Source organism: Salvia splendens, chromosome 7 (genome assembly GCF_004379255.2).
Source record: "Salvia splendens isolate huo1 chromosome 7, SspV2, whole genome shotgun sequence".
Lineage (NCBI taxonomy): Eukaryota > Viridiplantae > Streptophyta > Magnoliopsida > Lamiales > Lamiaceae > Salvia > Salvia splendens.
This window is the reverse complement of record NC_056038.1, coordinates 35,727,876-35,747,967: the sequence shown is the minus strand read 5'-3', so window position 1 is coordinate 35,747,967 and position 20,092 is coordinate 35,727,876. Positions and strand designations below refer to the sequence as shown.

Here is a 20,092-nt window from a genome sequence, read left to right as displayed (position 1 = left end):
TTGAACCCAAACATGAATCTGTTTTATAAATTATACAAAATACAAAGTCAAGTTTACATCATTTCTCTATCACTCTATGCTTCATCTTCATCATCATCATCATCATCATCAACAACAACATCAAATCCCCAAATTACACTAAACAGTTATGCTAATCCATTCCAAACAACAGACACAAAATCAATAGATTTTTAAAAAGGTTAAAAAAACAGTCACCAATTCATTCTTGATCACCTCCATCTCCACCACCATCTCTACCTCGGCCTCCCGCCGCCGCCGTATCCCCCCATATTCCCCAAACCCCCTCCACCACCACCACCGCCGCCGCCGTACATCTGCCCTCCGGGATGAAACCCCATCACATTACCCCCATAAATCCCCCCACCATTAAACCCCCCACCAGAGCTCACCGCCCCTCCTCCACCTCCACCTCCGCCGCCACCACCGCCGCCCTCCTTAACTCCGGCGACGGAGCTCTTCTCCCCCTCCATCTCCCTATACTTGGCCAAGTAGACCTTCAGCGGCTCCACATACTCCTCGAATCCGAGGGTGGTCATGGCCCAGAGAAGGTCGTCGCCGTTGATCGTCTTCCGCTTCTCCCTCTGGCACTTGTCGGAGGCCTCGCCGGTGACGAAGCTGATGAACTCGGAGACGCACTCCTGCACCGTCTCCTTCGCGTCCTTGGAAATCTTCGCGTTCGCCGGCAGCGCCTTCTTCATGATCCTGCTCACGTTCGCGATCGGCAGGAATCGGTCCTGCTCCCGGCTGCTCGCGTTGCTGTTGCTGTGCCCGCCCGAGTCGTTGTCCGAATCCGCCATTTTTTCCTATCAATTGACCACTAAACCTCCGAATTGGAGTTTTCCGAAGCGGGAATTTGATGTTTAGCGACAAAGATCAGATTTTTAGGGCGGAATTTTGAGGTTTGGAGAGGGTTTTTGGCGGAAAGAGGTATCGAAAGGGGTGAATTTGAAAATTTTTGTTTTATAGTTTGGGATTATTGTGGGTTTTGGGGGGCTGTGCGAGCAGCGGCGGAGTGTTGATTGGAGGAGCTGGAGAAGAGGAGAAAGAGAGAGGAAGGAAAGAGGGGTGTGATATTTTGCATTGGCGCGACACGTGTCGATATTTCAGGCCGCTTGTATCCAGATAAGTGGGCGGCACGTGCCGAGATGGGAGCCGTGGATAGGGAGAGGATCGGACGGCTGGGAGAGGGGAAACGTGATGGTTGGTTTGATTGGCCGATTTTGATTAATGAAATAATTAAAAATTATTGATCTTATTTAGTAACTCAATTAAGAATAACTTGGTGGTTAATCGCTAATCACAGTTTCAAAAACTCTAAACCGGAACCATAGAACCGACATGCCAGTTCAATTCAACCCATGAGAGGTGGTTTCGGTTCGTAAACTAGAACCGTCCGTCCGATTCTAGTTTTAATTGACGATCCGATTTGAATAAATATCTAAATTACACTAGTCTATAAAAAAGTACACTAGCCTGTCCAATCTTAGATAAATTTCTTTTCTAATCATTTTATTGTAATTGCATAATTTCTCTCTTTATAATAAAAAATAACATATTTAATTTTTACTCATACATATTCTCTTTCAACTTCTTATTTTATTATGTATTCCTTAATCTATGTATCTAAAACGAATGTCTCAATCATAATGGAACAAAGAATAATACTAGTACTACTATATTTTTAGGCGAATTAAATATTCGTTGGTGACTATGATTCGACTTCTTTTGGAGATTTAGTAGGTGATGCTAGGATATAATTCGAAGCTATGGCTATTAATTAACAAAATTTGATAGATCAATAATTTAAATTAACAGATTTAGTTTCATAGTTTACATGTGTCAACATTCGAATTCAAGTTATACGGCCAAAAGTACAACAAAGTTTTGCTGCAGATGTTAGGAATTCTTGTATTCATCTAATAAGTGCAGCGGAAATTGCAGACAAGAATAACTGATCTAGATTCATAATCATATTGCAAGTTGAGCACGTAATACACAACGGAACTAAATCTTACTTGTTGTTGTGTTTTTTTCTACGATTGTGTCCTGCAAGTTGAATCCACTACTATCAAGGTCCACGTGTATTCTGATCCGATCGGTACAATCGCTCTATAGAGAAAGCTAGGAATTCTCTACAACGCTTTACGTATTTTCTCTCTAATGTTACGATATTTCTCATCCCCAACAATGGAGAATAAATAACCATTATATAGACAAAGAGTCATTAGGGTTTCATGATTGTTGGGCTTATGGACTAATTATAATTGTAGCCCAACTATAATTATTTAATCCATATTAATCTAATCTAGCCCATATCCTTTCAGCAGACTCCACGAAGTTTAAGCTTAGTACTTGACATTTACATTATAGATTAATTAAGTGTTTCTTATACTATTTGTTAGATATAACGTCGAGTTTTTAACCAAAACCTACTAACATACCACCACAAATGTGTAAACAATTTTTCGTATCATGCCATCACATGTATTTGACCCGGGAAATGATCTGGCACAAAGTAAACAATTCTAATAAAAAGTAAACAAGTATATTTAATACTGATAGGCTTAATAAACAGAATCAGCTCATAAACAACACCAGTTATATTTTACACAAGATAAAATATTAGTATCATCTTTTTCAGATGTCCCTCTTCTTCCCATGTCCGGCCTGCTGCAGGCTGCAGCGCCTCTACCGCAACTTCCTCATGAAGTTCGACGCTTTCTTCTCTTCCTGGAAAGATTCCATTGTCACGCTGCACACAATAGGAAAGGTCTTCCACTGTAATAGAATGCCGAAAAGAAAAACTCAAGAAATGCGCACACACAACAATTACGTGGTTCAGCCTCACAACCTACCTACATCCGTGGAGAAGATGATGTTTCTATTCAAGAACTCACGAAGAAGATACGAGCACAAGAGCCTCTCGTTTTGAGATGAAAAAGATTACTGCAATCTCTAGAAGCTCAACTTGAAGAAGAGTGTATCCTATCTTTTTCTCCTCTCAAACCCTAACAACGGAAACTCTCTGATTATAAATCTGTTTGGCCGGGCGTCTCCTTCGGCGAAGATGCATTTACTTAAAGAATGCATCCACGTATATATTGCTGGGTGGTTCCTTTTTATAAATATTGTGTTAAGAGTCACCTACTCCTAACGTGAATATTCCGTCCAATTCTCCAAGTAACACAAGCCTTCCGGCGCCTTCAACGAGAAGGTCGGCGGATGATTCCTGTTCTGGCGCGAAGAACGCTCTTCGTCGGCAGAGATTAAGATTTCGCGAGTATTACGCAAGATAGTTGGGCAAATAATTCTGTATTGATAATGAAGATGGAACACGAATAGCCCTATTTATAATCTATGGACCCTAGGGTTGGTTCGACCTATCCTAATAACATCGGGAAAGAACCAACAAAGAAAACCCGACGGAAATAATAAAAAATAAATAATTTCCATAATGACTAAATTATTACCAAAAATATCTAACTTAACTAACTAAAAGACTCAAATCCCATTAAGGAATCGGTTGGGGGGCTTCAAGCGATCCCGAGGGCGAAGCTGCCGGCCGTCCCCCTGACCAGCCGTCGCCGGAGCTGGCGACGGTTCTCTCTCCGCTTCTTCATCATCCTCAGCTGGCGTTTCGTGATCGTTCTCCGCCTCTTCATCAAACCCAGTTGCTGATTGAACTGTTTGATCGGCCACCCCTGTTTCTTCTACTCCGTCCTCTGCCTCGGCGGCTTCTACTCCGTCCTCTGCCTCGGCAACTGCCTTGTCTTCCGTGGGTGGCGGTGATGGTGTGTTCGTAACAACTCCCCCTCCCTTTGCGACGCCGTTGTCCTCAAGGGCGAGAGTTGGAAAGCGCTTGCGGATTTCTGACAATGGTTCCCACGAGGGCGAATCCGTGCCGTCCGACCAACGCACCAAAACGTGCTTCATCGCCTCGCCGCCATGCCACATTGTCTGGGACTCCAAAATGCGCACCGGGTAAGCAACGGGTCTGCTCCCATTGAATGCCGCCGGCAGGGGCACCACCGGGTCACCAGGCACGAACGCTCGTAATAAACTGACATGGAAAACGTTATGCACGCGGCTGCCCTCGGGCAGACGTAGCTTGTAAGCTACCGGACCTATTCTCTCCAAGATCTCAAAAGGACCGTAGAAACGCTTGGCCAACTTAGCAGAAACCGGCCTAGCGACCGAGTGCTGACGATACGGTTGTAACTTCAACCACACAAAGTCCCCAACCTCGAACTCGACGTGACGACGGTGTTTATTCGCCGCAGCGCTCATTGCTGTTGGGCTTTCGCAAGGTTGCGCCGAAGTTCGACCAGGAGCGCGCCCCGCTCCCTAATCAAGTCAGCCACGTTGGGAGGAATTCTGTTGGACGGCGGTGCCGCGACCAACGTCGGAGGTTCTCGGCCGTACAAGGCACGAAACGGTGACATACCTATCCCGGCATGGTGAAAACAATTCAAAGCTAACTCCGCCCAAGGCAGAAAGTTGGACCACGCCGATGGCCGGTCTGCCGTGAAGGCGCGGAGGTACTGCTCATGGCCTTTATTCCTAATCTCCGTTTGTCCGTCAGACTGCGGATGATAGGCCGTTGAGAAATGTAGCTTTGTGCCACTAAGGCGCAGGGTCTCCTTCCATACGGCATTCAAGAAAACCGGATCATGATCCGAGACCAATGTTTTAGGAAACCCATGATGGCGGACCACAGTATTGACGAAGAGATGCGCCACGCGTAATGCGTCGAAACGGGTGGGCAAAGCTACAAAATGGGCGTATTTCGAAAGCCTATCTACAACCACCATGATAGTAGTATACCCGCGGGACTGCGGCAAGCCCGTGATGAAGTCCATCGAGACGTCTTCCCACACTTGGGATGGAACGGGCAACGGTTGAAGGAGTCCCGCCGGTTTCTGTGTCGAGTACTTCGTTGATTGACAGACGATACACGCATCCACAAAGTCCCGGACCTCCTTCCGCATTTTGGGCCAATAAAAACCCGCTGCTAACAGCCGGAAGGTGCGGTCGTGGCCCGGATGACCGGCCAGCGGCGTGCAATGATGCTCCTCCAAAAGTAGCCTTTTCATGGCCGACGATGGGCTGACAAGAACTCGACGGTTAAAATGAACCAGGCCGTCTGCCCATGATAGGTGTGCCGGGGCGTCTCCTGACTTGATCTTTGCGGTCAGTTCCACCAAATCGGGGAATGTCGCGGTCTCTGTGCGGAGTGCATCTAGCAGGTGCGGAAGTGGATGAGCCACTGTTGCCAACATAGTCGTCTCGGCGACGTCCTCGGGATCCACCGGAGATGTCTCGGCCGCCGGTGCCGAGCCCGACTCCTCGCGGCGTGAAAGGGCGTCAGCTGCTTTATTCGATATCCCTTTCTTGTATTCAATTCGGAACTTGTACCCCATTAACTTCCTGACGTACATTTGTTGATCCGGTGTATGAACAATCTGTTGGAATAATTCCTTTAAGCTCTTTTGATCCGAACGAATCACAAACTCCCTTCCCAACAAGTATTGGCGCCACTTTTGAACTGCTTCCACAATGGCAAACAACTCTTTATGATAGGTAGACGTTGCCCTTCGTCGGGGACCCAATTTTTTGCTAAAGAACGCGATGGGATGGGTGTCCTGAATGAGCACTGCTCCAATGCCCACATCCGAAGCATCCGTCTCAATGCAAAACTGTTTTGAGAAATCTGGCAGGCTCAGAACTGGCGCCGACGTCATCGCCGTTTTAAGGGCGTCGAAAGCGGATCTGGCCGTGTCATTCCAATCGAAGGCATCTTTCTTTAGTAAATCAGTGAGAGGAGCTGCAATCATTGCGTAGTTCGCGACGAAGCGACGATAATACCCGGTCAATCCCAAAAATCCCCGCAACTGTTTAACTGACCGCGGCGTAGGCCAAGCTGTCATATCCTCTATTTTTGACGGATCTGCCTTTAAAAGCCCTGCTGTAATGAGATGGCCTAAGTATTCGACCGTTGTGCTACAGAAAGAGCACTTGGTCAACTTCACAAAAAATTGGTGGGCCCGTAATAAGGAAAGCACCTCGGTTAAGTGCTCGCAATGAGTTTCCAGGGACGGGCTATACACCAAAATATCATCGAAGAATACGATGACAAATTTCCGAAGTAGAGGCTGAAATATCCCGTTCATTGCTGCTTGGAACGTGGAGGGAGCATTGGTCAGGCCGAAAGGCATGACCAGAAATTCAAAGTGACCATCGTGAGTCCGGAATGCGGTCTTAAAATTATCCTCCCCATGCATCCGAATCTGGTGATACCCTGAACGTAAGTCCAACTTGGTAAAGAATTTTGCCGCCCCTAGCTCGTCGAATAGTTCGTCCGCGGTCGGGATCGGAAAATGGTCCGGGACCGTGGCCGAGTTCAGTGCACGATAATCTATGCAGAACCTGAACGACCCATCCTTCTTCCGAATCAACAACACCTGAGAGGAGAAAGGGCTCTGGCTTCTCTGTATTATCCCTTGCTCCAACATCTCTTGGACCTGGCGCTCGATCTCGTTCTTCTGAAAGTACGGATAACGGTAGGGTCGCACGTTAATTGGTTTGGTGTTAGGGAGCAAATGGATCTTATGATCGAACGCGCGCTTAGGTGGCATCCATATTGGCAAGGCGAACACCTGCTGGTGAGCCTCTAACACCTCTCTGACCGGCTGTGGTAACTCCGGGGGAAAACATGGCTCGCCGGATAATAGGTCCCCCGTCTCTGGCTCTGGTTCCAAAGGCACAATTTCATAGAATTCATGTGCTGGGGAGTGAGCGGCCAACAACATTAACGCGTTTAGGGATAGCTGCTGCGGTCCCGGCCTATCCCCCTTCAACATAATCGACCTCTCTCCCTGCCGGAATTCTAAGGTCTTTCCCACAAAATCTGCCGAGATCTTGCCCAGTGATTCGAGCCAGTCCATCCCCAGAATCACATCTGCTCCATGCACCTCTAGAATGTGTAAATCCACCAGAAACTGGACACCTTGCATGGTCAACTTCGTGCGACGCGACACGTGTGCACATAATAGCGAGGCACCGTTTCCTACGTATACCCGAAAAGGGCGAATAGGCGTCAATGCGAGCCAGAGGCGCTCCGCAATCCGCGGGTGCAGGAAGTCGTGGGTGCTCCCTGTATCAATAAGTACGCCCACCTCCGTCACGCCAATATTCCCTGTCACCCGGAACGGCCTAGACCGGCTATTCCCGTTTAAAGAGTGCAGATGGGATAAGTCCTCTGTGATGACCTGATCCTCCTGCAATTGATAGTCCGTCGCCGAGGGTGCGTCGTCGTCGTCCTCGTCCCCAACATAGCACAACAACTTCACCGCGCATACATGTCCCGGAACATATTTCTCGGGGCAATGCCAACACAACCCCTTCCTAGACCTTTCTGATTTCTCCGCTAGCGATACCCTGATTGGGGCGGCCCGTGAGGTAGGCGACGGGCCGTGACGGACCCGTCGGCAGCCGGGGCTCCCGGGTCGGCCATTGCCGTCGCTGAATTGCTGCGGTCTGCTGCGCCCGGTGTTCCTGACTTGCTCCTAACCGTAGCGCCAATGCCATTGCTTCGGCCAATGACTGCGGTTGCTGCAACTCTACCGTCTCCTGGAGTGGTTGCTTAAGTCCTTCAATAAAAATCGGTATCAATGCCTCGTCTGAAAGACCCTGGACCCTGTCTAAATACTTCTCGAAAGTGTTGTGATAGTCTGCGACAGAACTCGTTTGCACCAACTTAGCAAGGGGTCCTGTATAGTTCTTAAAACTTTGGGGGTCGAACCGGTGGCGCACGTCTTCTAGAAATTCCGGCCACGTGACGTAAGGATTGTTCATCTGGTAATTAAAAATCCATTCCGCGGCCGGGGGTTCGAATAACATAACCGTATAATGCAGTCTGTGCTCCTCGGGCGTAAGTTTATGGTTAAAGTAATATTCCACACGAGAAATCCAATTTGTCGCGTTTGACCCGTCGAAGTGCGGGGCTCGCATGGAGATCCCCGTGTTATCCTCTCCCCCCTGTCGACACAAGGCCTGCTCCCGATGTCGGGGGCTATCCCAGGCCGTCGGGCGTCGGCCCAGGGGAGCCCCTCGCGTGCGTGTCTGCGGCGAGTCCCAATTAGTCGGACGTCGGGGTCGTGGTCCACCCGGCACGCCCTCCTCCCTGCGGTATGAATCATAGGCTCGGTGAGATTCTCGTTTCCCGCCTCGTGGCGGTCGGCCCCCACGAGTAACGAAGCGGTGTCTAGGGTTCGAGCCCTTCGGGAGGCCATACGAATTTCGATGGATATGGTACTCCTGATCGTCGGAATTATAATCCTCGGTAGAGAAGTCGGCCTCCTGCGCAGGCGGACCCTCTATCACATCCATCCGGCGATCGGAGCTATCCATGCGCATCTCCAATTGATCGAAACGCGACATGATTTGCTCAAAGCCGCGTGTGATGGGGTCGACGCTCCCCCCCCAAGGGGTCGCTCCCCGTCGCGATATGTATCGCGCGCCTGGTGCCGCGGTTGTCCAGCCGGTTCCCGGATCGCAACCCCAGCCTGGCGGCGAGACGATTCCGCCCCCAATTCCGTCGCGTTGGCTCCCGTGAGCGGCGGTCGGGGCGGGCTGTTGATGTTCATTAAATCCAAGAGTACGGGATGAAAGCACCACTTGTTAAGAGTCACCTACTCCTAACGTGAATATTCCGTCCAATTCTCCAAGTAACACAAGCCTTCCGGCGCCTTCAACGAGAAGGTCGGCGGATGATTCCTGTTCTGGCGCGAAGAACGCTCTTCGTCGGCAGAGATTAAGATTTCGCGAGTATTACGCAAGATAGTTGGGCAAATAATTCTGTATTGATAATGAAGATGGAACACGAATAGCCCTATTTGTAATAATGGAGTGCTCATTTCAGTTGGAAGAAGAAGGCAGAGTTCGGTAAGCTCGGCTTTGAGCTGGAACTAGCCGAGAAGAAGAAGGCAGAAGAATGAAGCTCGGCTTTGAGCTGGAAATAGCCGAGAAGGAAGTTCGGTTGTGAGCCGAGAAGGAAGTTCGGTCTTGAGCCGAGAAGGGAGTTCGGTCTTGAGCCGAGAAGGGAGTTCGGTCTTGAGTTCGGTCTTGAGCCGAGAAGGGAGTTCGGCCTTAAGCCGAGAAGGAAGAAGCAACCTAGCCGAACTAGCCGTTGGAGCAGCAGTTAGTTAGCTGAGTTGTAGCGGTTATTCTTCTTGTTTTCTTGATTCTTGTTGTAGTTAGTTAGTAGCAGTTGCTACTTGATTGTAGAGCTTTAAATAGCTCACAAACCGTGTATGTAGTTTAGGAGTTTTATCAATAAAGAGTTTTCCAGTTTCTCTCCAAGATTATCATCTTCAATACTCAAAGTGTGAGTGTGTGTGTTTCTGCATTGTGTGATCTCATACAACAGTGAGTGTGTGTGTGATCTTCTTGAGTGTGTGAAAGCCTTGTGTGCAAATCACAACAAGTGGCGCCGTCTGTAGGAAGGGATATTGAAGCTGATTTGCAGAGGATCAAACGGTTTCAGAGATGGCAGCAAGGCTTGATGCAGAAAAGTTCACAGGCAAGAATGATTATAGCCTGTGGAAGATGAAGATGAAGGCGGTTTTGATTCAACAAGGCTTGGCCGCAGTTCTTGCAAAACCAGAGGAGAAAGGAAAGGCTCCAGTGCTTGATGATAAAGCTCAGGCAAAGATGGAGGAGATGCAGCTCAAGGCACATTCTGCAGTGATTCTGTGCCTTGGAGATAAGGTCTTGAGGGATGTTCAAGAAGCCAAGACTGCGGTGGAGATCTTGGACAAGTTGGATGAAGTTTACTTGGCCAAATCCTTGGCTAACCGGCTGTATCTCAAGAAGAGGCTGTATGCCTATAGTTTTTCTGGAGATAGGTCCATCATTGAGCAGCTAGAGGAGTTCAACAAGATCATTGATGACCTGGGATCTGTTGATGTCAAGATTTCAGATGAGGATAAGGCCATTCTCACATTGAATGCCTTGCCTAGCTCGTATGACCAGTTAAGTGATGCAATTATCTATGGAAGAGATAAACCTATCACCTATGCAGAAGTCTATTCAGCCTTGATGGCCAAAGAACTCCAGAAGACAGCCAACAGAGGCTCTGCAAGCTCCAATGTTCAAGCTGCAGAGGCCTTGAATGTGAAGAAGTTCAAGAAGCAGAACTTCAAGAAGAAGTTTGAGGGCCCTAAACCCTCAAGTTCTGATGCTCAGAAGGAAACCAGAGCTTGCTAATGGTGCAAGAAACCTGGACATTTGAAGAAAGATTGTCATGCATGGAAGAGAAAGATGGCCTCTGAGGGACACAACCAATCTGATTGTGTGGAGAGTGCTGATCCCCCGGCTCAACTTATGAATATTAGTGACAGTGGGGTCAGTCACAGGTGGATAATGGACTCGGGGTGCAGCTTCCATATGTGCCCCAATAGAAGCTGGTTTCATGATCTTCAAGAAGCATCGGGTACGGTTGTTCTTGGAAATAATCATACTTGTCAGATAAAAGGGATAGGGAAGGTGAAGCTAAGCCTACAAGATGCCTCTGTGAAGATCCTGACTGGGGTGAGGTATATTCCAGAAGTGAAGAGGAACCTCATCTCATTGGGAATGCTGGAGCAGAGGGGGTTCACTATATTAATGAGTCAAGGAAAATTGTTTGTGAAATCTGGAGATGCAGTGATGATGGAGGCTGACAGAGAGCATATTCTCTATTATTTGAAGGCTAAGGCTGTTGATGGAGAAAGCAATGCTGTGTCAGATGATTCCCTAATGCTATGGCACAAGAGGCTGGGCCATCCAGCAGAAGGAAGCTTGAAAGAACTCATCAAGAAGGGCCTGATCTCTGGAGATTTCAACAACATGGACCCCTGTGAGCAGTGTATACTTGGAAAAGCAAAGAAGGCACCCTATCCTACAGGTATTCACTCTTCTACAGCCCCTTTAGACTACATACATAGTGATCTTTGGGGGCCTTCACCGGTGTGTTCAATTGGTGGAGGAAAGTATTATCTAGCTATCATTGATGACTATACAAGGAAGTTGTGGGTATATATTCTTAAGGAAAAATCTGAAACACTCACTAAGTTCAAGATATGGTGTAAGGAGGTGGAGCTAGAGAAAGGAAGGAGTGTTAAATGTTTACGAACTGACAATGGCTTGGAATTCTTGTCTGCTGAATTTGATATGTTTTGCAAAGAGAAGGGTATGAAGAGGCACCGTACTGTTCCTGGTAATCCCCAGCAAAATGGTGTTGTGGAGAGGATGAATAGGACTATCCTAGAAAGGGTGAGGTGCCTGCTTCTTGGTTCTGGTTTGAGCAGCAGGTTCTGGGGAGAGGCAGTGTATACAGCAGCCTATCTCATCAATAAATGCCCATCTACTGCCCTGAAATCTGAAACTCCTGATTACATGTGGTATGGAGCTCATAGTGACTACTCAAAATACAAGGTGTTTGGGTGTGCAGCCCATGCTCATGCTAGGCAAAGTAAGCTTGAAGCTAGGGCTCTGAAATGTATCTTGCTGGGATACCAGAGGGGTGTTAAGGGGTATAGGCTCTGGTGTATTGAGCCTGGTAGGCAGAAGGTGGTGGTGAGTAGGGATGTGGTGTTCTTGGAGGATCAGATGCCCTACTTGAAAGATAAGCTGGACTCCAGTGACTCCAGTGAAGTTGAGAGTGATTTCTTCAAGGTGGAGCCTATGGGAGTTGGCCTAGGAGCAGGTGGAGTCACTGACTCAGAAAATGAACCTGATCCAGAGGGTGATGGTGCTCCAGCTCAAGGTAGAAGAAATGATGAGCCTACAGCAGATCCTACCAGAGAGTACCAGATTGCAAGAGATAGGGGAAGGAGAAATGCAAAGCCTCCTGAGAAATTTGCAGATATGGTCTATTATGCACTGTGTGCTGCTGAGAATATTGATATTGCTGATCCTCTCACCTATAAAGAGGCCATGAGAAGCAAAGACAGAGAGAGATGGATAGAGGCCATGAATGAAGAAATAGAGTCTTTACTCAAGAACAAAACCTGGATTTTGGTGGACAAATCCAAGCTGAATACAGATGGAAAGGAGAGGAAGCTGATCAGTTGCAAGTGGTTGTTTAAAAAGAAGGTAGAGACCACTGATAAAGACAGAATCAGGTTCAAAGCAAGGCTGGTGGCAAGGGGATTTACACAGCAAGAAGGAGTTGACTTCAATGAGGTGTTTGCTCCGGTTGTTAAGCACACTTCTATTAGGATTTTGTTGGCTGTGGTGAATCAGCTAGATTGGGAATTGCAGCAGCTTGATGTGAAGACTGCCTTCCTAAATGGAGACCTAGAGGAGACTATCTTCATGGATCAGCCAGAGGGCTATGTGAAGAGTGGTGAAGAAAGCAAGGTGTGCTTGCTACAAAAGAGTCTTTATGGTCTTAAGCAAAGTCCTAGACAGTGGAACAAGAAGTTTGATGCACAAATGAAGAAGATTGGCTTCATTAGATCAGAGTTTGATGATTGCATCTACATCAAGAGGAAGGGCAAAACACCTATTGCCTATCTATTGCTCTATGTGGATGATATGCTACTTGCAGGACCTTCTATGACAGAAATTCAGCAAGTCAAGGAGGATTTGAAGTCTAGCTTTGAAATGAAGGATCTAGGAGAGTCAAGGAAGATCCTAGGCATACACATTCAGAGAGACAGAGGCTGCAAGAAGCTGTGGATGCTTCAAACTGACTATATTGAGAAAGTTTTGCAGAGATTCAAAATGGAAAATGCAAAAGCTGCATCAACTCCTCTGTCCCAGAGTTTTAAGCTTTCAAAGGAGCAGGCCCCTAAATCTAAGCAAGAGGCTGAGGAGATGGAGTCTATTCCTTATGCTAGTGTGGTTGGAAGTGTTATGTATACTATGATCTGTACCAGACCAGATCTGGCACATGCTATCTCAGTGACTAGCAGATACATGGCTGACCCGGGGAAGGAGCATTGGAATGCTCTTAAGTGGATATTGAGGTACATGAAGTCAACCAGTGGCTGGGGAATTGTCTTCAATGGCTGGGAAGGTGAATCTGAGGAGGTTGTGCAGGGCTATTGTGATGCAGACTATGCTGCAAACCTGGACAACAGAAAGTCCCAAACAGGTTATCTTTTCACCATGTTTGGAACTGTAATCAGCTGGAAATCAGGTTTGCAAAGTGTTGTTGCTCTCTCAACAACAGAATCAGAGTATATAGCTCTCACTGCAGCTGTACAGGAGAGCTTTTGGATTCAGGGAGTGATTTCTGACTTTGGTTTTAACCAAAAGACAATGGTGATTCATTGTGACAGCAGCTCAGCTATGTGCTTGGCTAAACATCCGGGTTTTCATGAAAGGAGCAAGCACATAGACATAAAGTTGCATTTTATTAGAGACGAGATTGAGAAAGGGAGAGTGAAGGTGATTAAGATTAACACCTTGCACAATCCGGCTGACATGCTAACAAAGTCTCTAGATAGAGACAAGTTTGATCATTGCAAGAAGTTGATCAATGTTTGTGCAAGAACTGAGATGAGCCCTCAGGTGGAGAATTGTAATAATGGAGTGCTCATTTCAGTTGGAAGAAGAAGGCAGAGTTCGGTAAGCTCGGCTTTGAGCTGGAACTAGCCGAGAAGAAGAAGGCAGAAGAATGAAGCTCGGCTTTGAGCTGGAACTAGCCGAGAAGGAAGTTCGGTTGTGAGCCGAGAAGGAAGTTCGGTCTTGAGCCGAGAAGGGAGTTCGGTCTTGAGCCGAGAAGGGAGTTCGGTCTTGAGTTCGGTCTTGAGCCGAGAAGGGAGTTCGGCCTTAAGCCGAGAAGGAAGAAGCAACCTAGCCGAACTAGCCGTTGGAGCAGCAGTTAGTTAGCTGAGTTGTAGCGGTTATTCTTCTTGTTTTCTTGATTCTTGTTGTAGTTAGTTAGTAGCAGTTGCTACTTGATTGTAGAGCTTTAAATAGCTCACAAACCGTGTATGTAGTTTAGGAGTTTTATCAATAAAGAGTTTTCCAGTTTCTCTCCAAGATTATCATCTTCAATACTCAAAGTGTGAGTGTGTGTGTTTCTGCATTGTGTGATCTCATACAACAGTGAGTGTGTGTGTGATCTTCTTGAGTGTGTGAAAGCCTTGTGTGCAAATCACAACACTATTTATAATCTATGGACCCTAGGGTTGGTTCGACCTATCCTAATAACATCGGGAAAGAACCAACAAAGAAAACCCGACGGAAATAATAAAAAATAAATAATTTCCATAATGACTAAATTATTACCAAAAATATCTAACTTAACTAACTAAAAGACTCAAATCCCATTAAGGAATCGGTTGGGGGGCTTCAAGCGATCCCGAGGGCGAAGCTGCCGGCCGTCCCCCTGACCAGCCGTCGCCGGAGCTGGCGACGGTTCTCTCTCCGCTTCTTCATCATCCTCAGCTGGCGTTTCGTGATCGTCCTCCGCCTCTTCATCAAACCCAGTTGCTGATTGAACTGTTTGATCGGCCACCCCTGTTTCTTCTACTCCGTCCTCTGCCTCGGCAGCTGCCTTGTCTTCCGTGGGTGGCGGTGATGGTGTGTTCGTAACATATTGCTACTTACAAATGCATCTTGTTGAACAGTTATGCAACATTTAACTTCTTGGTTATTAAAACCAACTTGTTAAAAGAAATACAACAGGTTAATTCCTACTAATATATTTATAATATATAGGAATGTTATTGGTTCTTATCAAAGACTAAGGAAATATATAATATTCGTGGTCAACGAAAACGTGGGTTGATGATACACCTGTGATTGGATTATAGTATATATTTTTTCATTCTTCCCAAAATTTTTAATGATTGGTGATCGTGATTAGATATTAGAAGAAGTTAGACAAATTAATTTGAATAAATTTTAGACATTGTAGAACACGATATATCCCGTGTAGCTGCAGACAGTCTCTCTCTCAACCCTAAATCGGGATGCCCCCTTTTACTCTAGCTAATAATACTCTCATGTTGCCGGAGTGTGGGGGCCGCCAAGGCGACTGAATCGCCTTTATGCTTCAATAATACTCTCATGTTCATTTTCGTCATTCACATATAATTGTCTCATTTCTTGTTTTTTTACTATTTTTTCTAATGGATCTTAAAATTCTACTAAATTTTTTCAGCTACTTTTCTTTTAGTCTATTAAAACCCGAGCTGAGTCAAAGTAGACAATTAATCATGAACGAAAGTACAAGTAATAATACTACATCCATCCATAAAAAGTAGTCTAGATAGTGAACGAGTTACAATGCAAAATTGATAAAGTATGAGAGATAGACAAAAAAGTACTACTAGTTAACTATAGTTAGTTGAAAATGTGACTAATCGAGAAAAAAAAACTTACCATAATAGATAAAGACTAATTTTGGCTCACTTAGTATTCACGACTCTCTCTGTTCTATAGTAGTGGAGTCATTTTGTCATTTTGGTGCGTTCCATAGAAGTGAAATCATTTCTCATTTTAGTAAAAGTCAACACATTTCTTCTCACTTACTTTACTCTCTCTTCATCTCTCTACCTTTTTCATTTAACTCACTACCGAGGAACGGAAGGAATATTCTGTAACCACTCAAATCCTCCATCGCTCAACACAAACTTGGTTTCTGCCAAGCAGATGAGAGGAAGCCAATGAATTAATATTATATACGGCCAAGTTGAGGTATGGCGAAGTTGAGAAGAAGTTAATATGCATTTATAAACAGGATAAACTATACGTAGTTCTATTCAGCATGGATGCCATCCAAGAAAACCCAATCAGGTTTCGTTACCACATCGGCTCCATCCTTCTCATCTTAGGTAAAATTCTAACAAGATTAATATGCTCATCACGATTTTCGATCATCTATTTATGAGTTTGCATGATGTAGTGATACAGACCAAACAGGAGAACTCATCCTAGTGATACAGACCAAATAGGAGAACTCATCCCAAAAGACTAGCTTGTTAGGAGAGAGCTCATTTAGTCTATATGACCCACATCAGTTGTTCTCACAATCGATGTGGGAATTGAGTCCGTAACATTCGACCCTCCTTTAAGGGCCAACGTCCTCGTTGGTCACGGCTGGTTCTTTGCCAGGCCACCACTCCGAGTTCTCGTTGGTCACGGCGGATTCTTTGCCCGGCCACCACTCCGTGGGTCACCACTCCGAGTGGTCCCAAACGCACTCGTTGGTCACGGCGAGTTCGTTGCCCGACCACCACTCCGAGGCGTTTAGGCTCTCAATGAAAGCACCAATTGATACATACCAAACAGGAGAACTCATCCCAAAAGACTAGCCTGTTAGGAGAGAGAGTTCATTTAGTCTATATACCCCACATCATTTGTTATCACAACCGATGGTGTTCATCTATTTAACCGACGTGAATAGGGAATGCTTGCGCCGTTTCTGGATGGTGGTTATCTCCACTGCCGTTTGCATCGTCGTGAGTAGTTATTATCAAATTAATAGTAGTAGATTTCTTCGACTTCCTAAGCTTTAACACTCATAATTTTTGAACAATGAACTAGACGAGGAGAAGATCAATGTGGATTGTCTATTAGTATAGGAGTATATATCATGGTTAATTTATTTAGGAATCAATGTACTTGGAACTAATTATGATGAGTTGAACAAACAAGGGTAATTTTGGTCTCAAAAGCCAAAACGAAAATCGAGGTCGAGGAATTGAAAACTCAAACCGACTGATAAATTGAATGAGAGGAAATTAGACAACTTTTGTTGATATATTCTTAAAAAGTATTCAAACGATTGCTTGTTAATCGACACATTTCTTAGGGATTTAATTAAAATATAGATATTTTTAATGTATTATGCGAAGAATTAATAAATTAGGAAAGATAAAATGTGTAAACGCATGAACTGATTAACATGAACTGGAATAAGTGGATCGTTGTGTTACACGCATGAACTGATTAACATGATCGAACACGCAAGACTCGGGTGCATGGTGAGACGAATGCGACCAGTAGCAGATCACGGGCCCATGATCGAATAAGGCGCGAGGCACAAGTTGGAAGAATAAGGAGCTGGAGCTGAACTATTGTTTTTCTCATTCATGGCTATCGTATGTTGATGTGTTGTTAGCAACATTCCCTGAGAGTCTCTGCGAATTTCTTGTTCTGCACCATTATATTTATTAATTCAAATCCAGAAATCTACTATATTAATGAGCTTGCAAATTTAAGTTGCAACAGGATTCGGGTAGATTGCTTCTTTTTTTTTTTGTGATTTTGGTTCTTTCTTTTCCAGTTTTGTATTTTACCACTCCCTCCGTTTCGTAAGACTTTCCATTTTAGGAAACTTCTTTCTTTTTATGAGGTGAGACTCATTATTCATTAACATACTTTTTATTCCTCTCTCTTATTTTATCGATTCTACATTAAAACTTGTGTTATTTCAAATGTTCCTATTTTTAGGAAACGAAGAGAGTACTTCATTTGCTCTCGAGACATGGGATTTGCCCTGAGTATCCATAATACTTTTTTGATCTGGAATTGCAAATTGTACAATACTCCCTTCGTTCCATTTGGAAATGCGTACTATAAAAGAGAATGAAATAGGAGAAAAATGAAGTAAAAGATAATAAAGTAAGAGACATAAATGCAATTTTACCACCAACATAAAAGGCAATCAAAGAATTAACCACCTCTGAACATATGTTAATTCACTTTCCTAAATTCATCCATCTCTATAAAAATCGAAAGATAATATCCTTTAGGATGCCCTGATCTGCCTCTAACTTCCTCTTTTTTATACTATCCTGCCTAAGTAACTTAACCAAGAACCATTTATAGACATTGCATCTAATATTTCCAGTAAAACTCCAGGTGACCAATTAAGCATGCATATTGTATAGTAACTAGCAACAGACAGGGCATTCAGTGCTATTCTACATGCTCCAATACTAGCATATGCATATGCATATGCAACTAACTCGAGTTGACCATTCGAGACAGACACAGAAACATCATACAAAAACATTCAAGAACAGAATATGGAAGTTTATGTCAACTATGCATATTTTCTAAATTGCTTACCTTTTATTTTTAGTTGATTTCACGCCACTTTTCCAGGATATGCTTTATTACTTGAAAGGTATCCCTAAGAAAATAGTATGCAATTTTCTACAGACACACCATCTTTCATCTGTTTAAAGGTGGAAAGAACCTGAGTCATGTAAATATCTGTATAATAGTCCATTCTTATCTTTATAACTATTAACAAACATCATCCTCTATCAATCATATAAATCAATAACATAGTAAATTACTATAAAAAATTATATGTTCTTCGGGAAAGGTATAGCATCTGAATAGGATATGATGAATGAATTCAGTAATACCTTCTGAAATGTTCTGTTAGTTACTCTTTCAGGCACTCTCAAGAAATAGAACCTGAGCTTTCTTTAGTCTCCCCAGTGGCTCAGCATTTCTGATAAGCAGAACACTTTTATTATAGTGAAATATCAAAACCAAATTTAGTAATTCATGGAGTATAAAATTATCAATGTCAATGAGAAGTTAATAAACCTTGAGATACCAAGATGATATATCATACAAGCATCTATCCTTCTGCCTTTTGCTTCCACAAACAAAGCGAATTACTCATACAGAAGCGCCGTGCGTATACAATTAATCATGTGCTCCTCTATTTCCTTAAAAACTCTTTCATAATCTGAGCTATCATCCATCTAAAGAGAACAGAATATATTTTTTGTATCAGAAACTAGCACAGTATCCCAACAGCATTTTGCTGCATCAGCTCACGAACACAATCCATAAAATCAGAAAGACAACTTAGCCAACCAGATGACTAATTCGATGATAAAATCACATAATAGAATGTTTATTCAGCTGAAAACTAAAAATAACCAGGTAGGCTGAAGTTACATATGACAGGAATCAAAACGATTAAAAAATAGCTATAAACATCACATGGAGGAACCAGATCTCGAGAACTCTGATGTCATCGCGATACCGCGGATCGGATTTGAAGCTATTAACACAATTCGCAACAAGCGCATCGAAATCCAAAAATTAGACTTGGTCGCCTGAATTTTGACTACGCAATGCTTCAAAAATCGACCTCGAATTCGAAGAGATGAATTTCGGAATAGAACAGGACTTATGTAAGCACATCTCTCTCTGTATGATAAAAGTGGTATATGTAGCGTGTAAAGTAATCGAAGCAGATAACTTACTGGAGAGGCGGCAAGATAAGATCGTCGGTAACGGAGGAGGAGATGTCGGTGATGTCGCCGGAGTTTCTCGAAACGACGTCCATGATATCTCAGATTCTTCCTCCAACGTAAAGCAGTAAACACTAAACAGTACGCAAGCGGGAGTGTACCAAAATAAGATTGCTCTTTTAGTTTATTTCTCTCTGGTCCCTGAGGTTAGGTTAATTACTTAAAAACCCCTGAGCCTCATTTCCCCTTTGAAAATTTGAAATGATCAAATGATAGCAATACAAATGTTATTTGCATGTAAACTCTTTATCTTTCAACAAATTTTAATTTTGCATACTAGCTTTAAAATATGCATGTAAAATTATTGAACTTCTGATTTATTTGTTATGATTTTGCAATTAACCAAGATTTTGACGCCGTCATAGTTTGATGATTTGCTTAGGTGGCATTATCGGACGTCAACAATATTTTGTCATTTTGGTTAACATTGTTTCATTGCCTACATGACATTATTTTGATCATAGCGAGCTTCTAAGCCGTGTACATAATCCACCAATCACGAAAAAAGCATATGAGTTAGGTTATCCTATGAACGGGAGTATTTCTATTTTAGTCCGTCCCTTAAAATTATAAATTTTCTATTTCGAAAACTTTTCTTTCTCTAATGAGGTGGGACCATTTCAATTACTTTTTGTTTCTTTCTTATTCTTACTTTATCAATTGTGCATTACCATTTTAAATGTTCATATTTTTGGGGGACAGATCATATATATCATCCATCAAGATGTACTTCCCAAGATGTTATGCTTGATCAAAGCCAAATATTATCAGTTCAAAGCAAAACC

General features: G+C 44.1%; 1 protein-coding gene and 1 long non-coding RNA gene across 3 annotated transcripts; both read right to left on the bottom strand.

Annotated features, from left to right (window-relative positions):
* Positions 1–1,095, bottom strand: LOC121742424 (nuclear transcription factor Y subunit B-3-like). The gene has a single exon (XM_042135558.1). The coding sequence runs from the start codon at positions 816–818 to the stop codon at positions 255–257; it is 564 nt and encodes a 187-aa protein (XP_041991492.1). The 5' UTR covers positions 819–1,095; the 3' UTR covers positions 1–254.
* A 15,811-nt stretch (positions 1,096–16,906) lies between these two features.
* Positions 16,907–19,386, bottom strand: LOC121741316. 2 transcript variants are annotated; one of them, XR_006037833.1, is made up of 5 exons: positions 19,260–19,386; positions 18,589–18,749; positions 18,402–18,490; positions 18,097–18,205; positions 16,907–17,178 (listed from the first exon to the last, which is right to left on the bottom strand). It is a non-coding gene; the product is annotated as an uncharacterized LOC121741316 (long non-coding RNA). The 2 variants fall into 2 exon arrangements; XR_006037832.1 differs by lacking the exon at positions 16,907–17,178 and having other exon boundaries at positions 17,523–18,205.
* Between the last annotated feature and the right edge of the window lie 706 nt (positions 19,387–20,092).